Genomic DNA, 3,910 nt, shown 5'->3' on the forward strand with positions numbered 1-3,910 from the left:
TAATGCTTTTTATTATTATTCATATCCGATGTTTTCGTATTCACTCCTATCTTGTCTTTAGTGTTCAGATGGTAAAATATTGTGTCAATATTTGGTAGTTGACTATACTTGATCTCAACCTTGACAAGTTATGTGACAGGTTTAAGCGAATATTATATAAGGAAATTGTAAGAACGACTGTTATCATTTTGCAAGTAATCAATTATTGCTAAACATTTAAATTCAACAAGGTTTTCTCTGCATGAAATTCTTATTGGCAAAAGATTGTCTTAATATTCACTTTTAAAGATGATAGGAAAACTGTTATTCGCTTTCATACTAAGTAAGTTATCATTTCTATCCAAAAATGCACCATTTATTTTAATTTTAAACTTAGAATGAAATTGAAAATTGAGTTTCAGTGCCCATATTATATATTAATTGGACCTGGATCTTAATTAAATTTTAAAGTAGAAAGGAATACAATTTATTATATAAATAACTTCAGACAAAAAGCTTCATCTAGGTTAGTTAAAACAATCTAAATGTTCGTGTGTGTAATGAACAATATCTGCAAATAAACATGCTTATTTTTAATATTTAAAGTCGTCGCAGCTTTGTTCCCAGCCATCAAAACCGAGCGAAAACTGGTGAGTTTGACTTTACTCAGAAGATTGATCCAAAGTTTCTTTTTATATATATACACATACAAACACACATCAAAAAAGTTTAACAACAATAGTTTAAATTAGAGTTATGGAATTTGTGTGCAATTTTATATCAACTAACTCTAAAAACTTTAATAATAACGTGTCCTACTAATTAAAATTATATTTCTTGCAGACTACTTGGGGCTTCATAAAGTGTTTTACGATATGTCGTGTAAGTAAACCAAAATTTGAATAGACTTTCACATATTAGATTACGGCTCGATTTCCATAAAATTGTAAACTAAAAAAAATATGTTTTCAGAAATCTGAAATAGACCGAATTTGTGCATATAGTTATGGTAGCTTCGTGACTTTCGGTAGAAAGACATACGAATGCCTCAAAAGACACTGTGGAAGAGGTCAGTTTAGCGGAGTGACATTTTATTATATTATGAGGATTAAGTTCTTAAATATTTGAAAATACGGTTTTTATAAATGGTTGCGAAATAGTTGAATTTCGAAAAATTATTTAAATTATAAACATAACATATATCATATGTTTAGATTTATCAGGTTTGTAAAAATATGTGACTATTAAAATTATAAGGAATAATAATAATAACTGTTTCAGGTGGGAAATACTTACATGACGGACCATGTAATACTCAATCTATATATGTATTGCAAAATTCTGCATCTTCAGCGCCGAGAAATGAGGGTTCATTAGTCGCGATGGCCGCTTAATAATACTTATAAATTTTGATACTTTATCATACATACCAGGTGGACCATTTTAATTGACGTTCGCAAATATCTCTGTTGGTAAGCTAGATACGAAAAAAAATTGTGAACAAAACTTGTTCAGGGCAATGTGGGCCATCTGACTGTACTAATAACTGTGACCTTGAGGTCAATTTTCAAGGTTATTTAAAGGTTAAAGTCAGTTTTTCAAATAAGAAACACCAATTTTTGACACCGGATTCGAAAAGAGCAGAAAATTTTACGTCAGAAAAATAGCTATTAATTTGTTAGAATGATCATCAGAAGGTCGAGGTTAAATGTTCATATGGTAAAGGCCGTTGGCCCCAAGGCTACACAAACATTTTTTCGCCCATATGTCCTCAAATGTTCAAAGAATCTAGATGATGTTTCTGCATTTAACCTTGATCATTCAAAGGTCACTCTGAGGAATGAAAATCTTTCTTCCCTGGCGTCAAATTGTCCGTTCTTTCCGATTCCGGTGGCAAAAATAGGGGTTCCTATTAGAAAACTGATATTTACCTTCAAATGATCTTGAAAATTGATCCCAAGGTCACAGTTATTAGAAAGTCAGATGACCCCCCGTGCTGAACAAGTTTTATCCAAATAATTGTTTTGTATCTGGCTTGCCAACAGAGATATATGCGTGCGTCAATTAAAATGGCCCACACGTATATGCCAGTTGGTCCAAAATGATCAACAATATTCTTACACACTGCGGTGTAAAACTAACACATGCCTGCCAATATAATCTACTAATTAAAACACTTAAGTAACATAATTTCAAATGTTTCATAATTTTCCATGGTCACAGTTCAAATTATAAATAGCCCGAGTCAAGGTTTCGTCGTTACTTTCAACTTCTTTCACTTTCATTAATGAAGATGAATGAAGATGAAATGAAGTTAAAGTCTCAATGTCAGCTAATGTATTTTCGCCTTTATTTTGACTTCAAAAGTTGTAGTTATTACCGCTTTTACCAGTTTTGCAGCCGAAATGAAGGTAAAACGATATTGTGGTCTCATCTTCATTTCAGCGTTTTTCGCAATCATTAAGGAATACACGGAGAAACCTTTTGCTGTAATATTTGCTAAAAATCAGACTAGATTTTACTTTTTTTAGTTTTCAATGGAGTGACATATAAGAACTTTTGCAATGTTAACGACTTCGAGTAGTAATTAGTAAAGCAGCAAGGAATGTAGAGAACGGTGCATTAATTTAGTAAGCGACTTTGTTAAAAATTGATTCAGTCAGATTAGCAGACGAAAAAAAAACCTAACTTGCGCCACGTCGCGTTGAAGGTTAGAACACACGTATCCTTTTCACAAGCATACGACGTAAATGCAGACTTATTATGGGATTTTGAACTGTTTCGATCTATTATATTTATTTAAATTATATTTTGCAGTACACATGATTACAGTTCATATATTATATACATTCCGAAATATTATATTATAAGCTGAAACAGAAAAATGCGATTAAAATATAAATCTGGTGGGAATCGAACACGGGTCTCCGGCGCGGCAGCACGGGGATATTCCATCCTGCTAAACTAAATAATGAAATACAGACATTTATCGCCCTTATAAAGTAAATCGAAGTTTCGTCGTCAGTTTCAACTTCTTAAAGCGTAAGCGTTATTCAATGCAAGGTGAAACTATTGAAAACCGCAGTTTCGACTTCTTTCACTTTCAACGCCGCAAACTGACGAAGTTGATCTTACTGATTTAACCTTCATTTTAACTTCAAACCATGTTACCCCATTTTATTTTCTCTTTCAACTAGCTGTTTTTTTTTATTCTTTTTAATATATTTATGTTTTTATTTTTAAAATTTTCAAATACAATACTTAAAAATTTAGAAAAGTACGAATATTCTCATGATTGCAGTACTTTATACAAGTATTGTCTTAACATATTATCTTTAGGTGACAATAAAAGGCTTAGAACTTAATAGATCCAATCAAATTCTGCATTACAAAATACTTATACTTTTATTGAACATTTTTTTCAATTCGCGCAACCAAGGGTTAGGTCACTGAGGGTGGGATGTAGGTGCGGCTTCCGTATTTCGAATTCTGTACCTAGTCTTATTCAAAAATAAATTAAACATTTTGAGGAAATTAATTTCAAGTCTTCTTATTTCTTTTTGTTTTGTTGAAGTAAAATAAAGAAATAAGAATCTTCGTTTTACTTTCGTTTGTAACCGCTTGCCTTGACCAGTCAACAATGTCATTTTTTGTAAATGCATCACCGTCTGGTGAAAATCAAAAACATTTTTTCAAATAAAATATTACTTACTCTTTAATGGAGAATCTGAATCTGCAATAAAAAACGTTGGTTTCAATTTTAAGTTCAAAACTTATCTCCACCCCTAACGCCTCGAGACGGTGGGGTATGGGGTAAATTGTTGAGGATTTGCTTCTCCCACTCCAAAATACTATGTTCTCGTCATGGACACTTTTCGCTTGTATGCATATTTCTTAAAATATTTTAATGTCACAAGATGAAAAAAATATC

At 31.7% G+C, this 3,910-nt stretch overlaps 1 protein-coding gene across 1 annotated transcript; it reads left to right on the forward strand.

The window, feature by feature from the left end:
- The first annotated feature begins 213 nt into the window (after positions 1–213).
- Positions 214–1,720, forward strand: LOC117177469. Its single transcript, XM_033368191.1, has 5 exons — positions 214–322; positions 586–629; positions 823–861; positions 952–1,048; positions 1,261–1,720. The coding sequence occupies exons 1-5, from the start codon at positions 289–291 to the stop codon at positions 1,371–1,373; spliced, it is 327 nt and encodes a 108-aa protein (XP_033224082.1). The 5' UTR covers positions 214–288; the 3' UTR covers positions 1,374–1,720.
- Positions 1,721–3,910: the final 2,190 nt, after the last annotated feature.

Source organism: Belonocnema kinseyi, chromosome 7 (genome assembly GCF_010883055.1).
Source record: "Belonocnema kinseyi isolate 2016_QV_RU_SX_M_011 chromosome 7, B_treatae_v1, whole genome shotgun sequence".
Taxonomy (NCBI): domain Eukaryota; kingdom Metazoa; phylum Arthropoda; class Insecta; order Hymenoptera; family Cynipidae; genus Belonocnema; species Belonocnema kinseyi.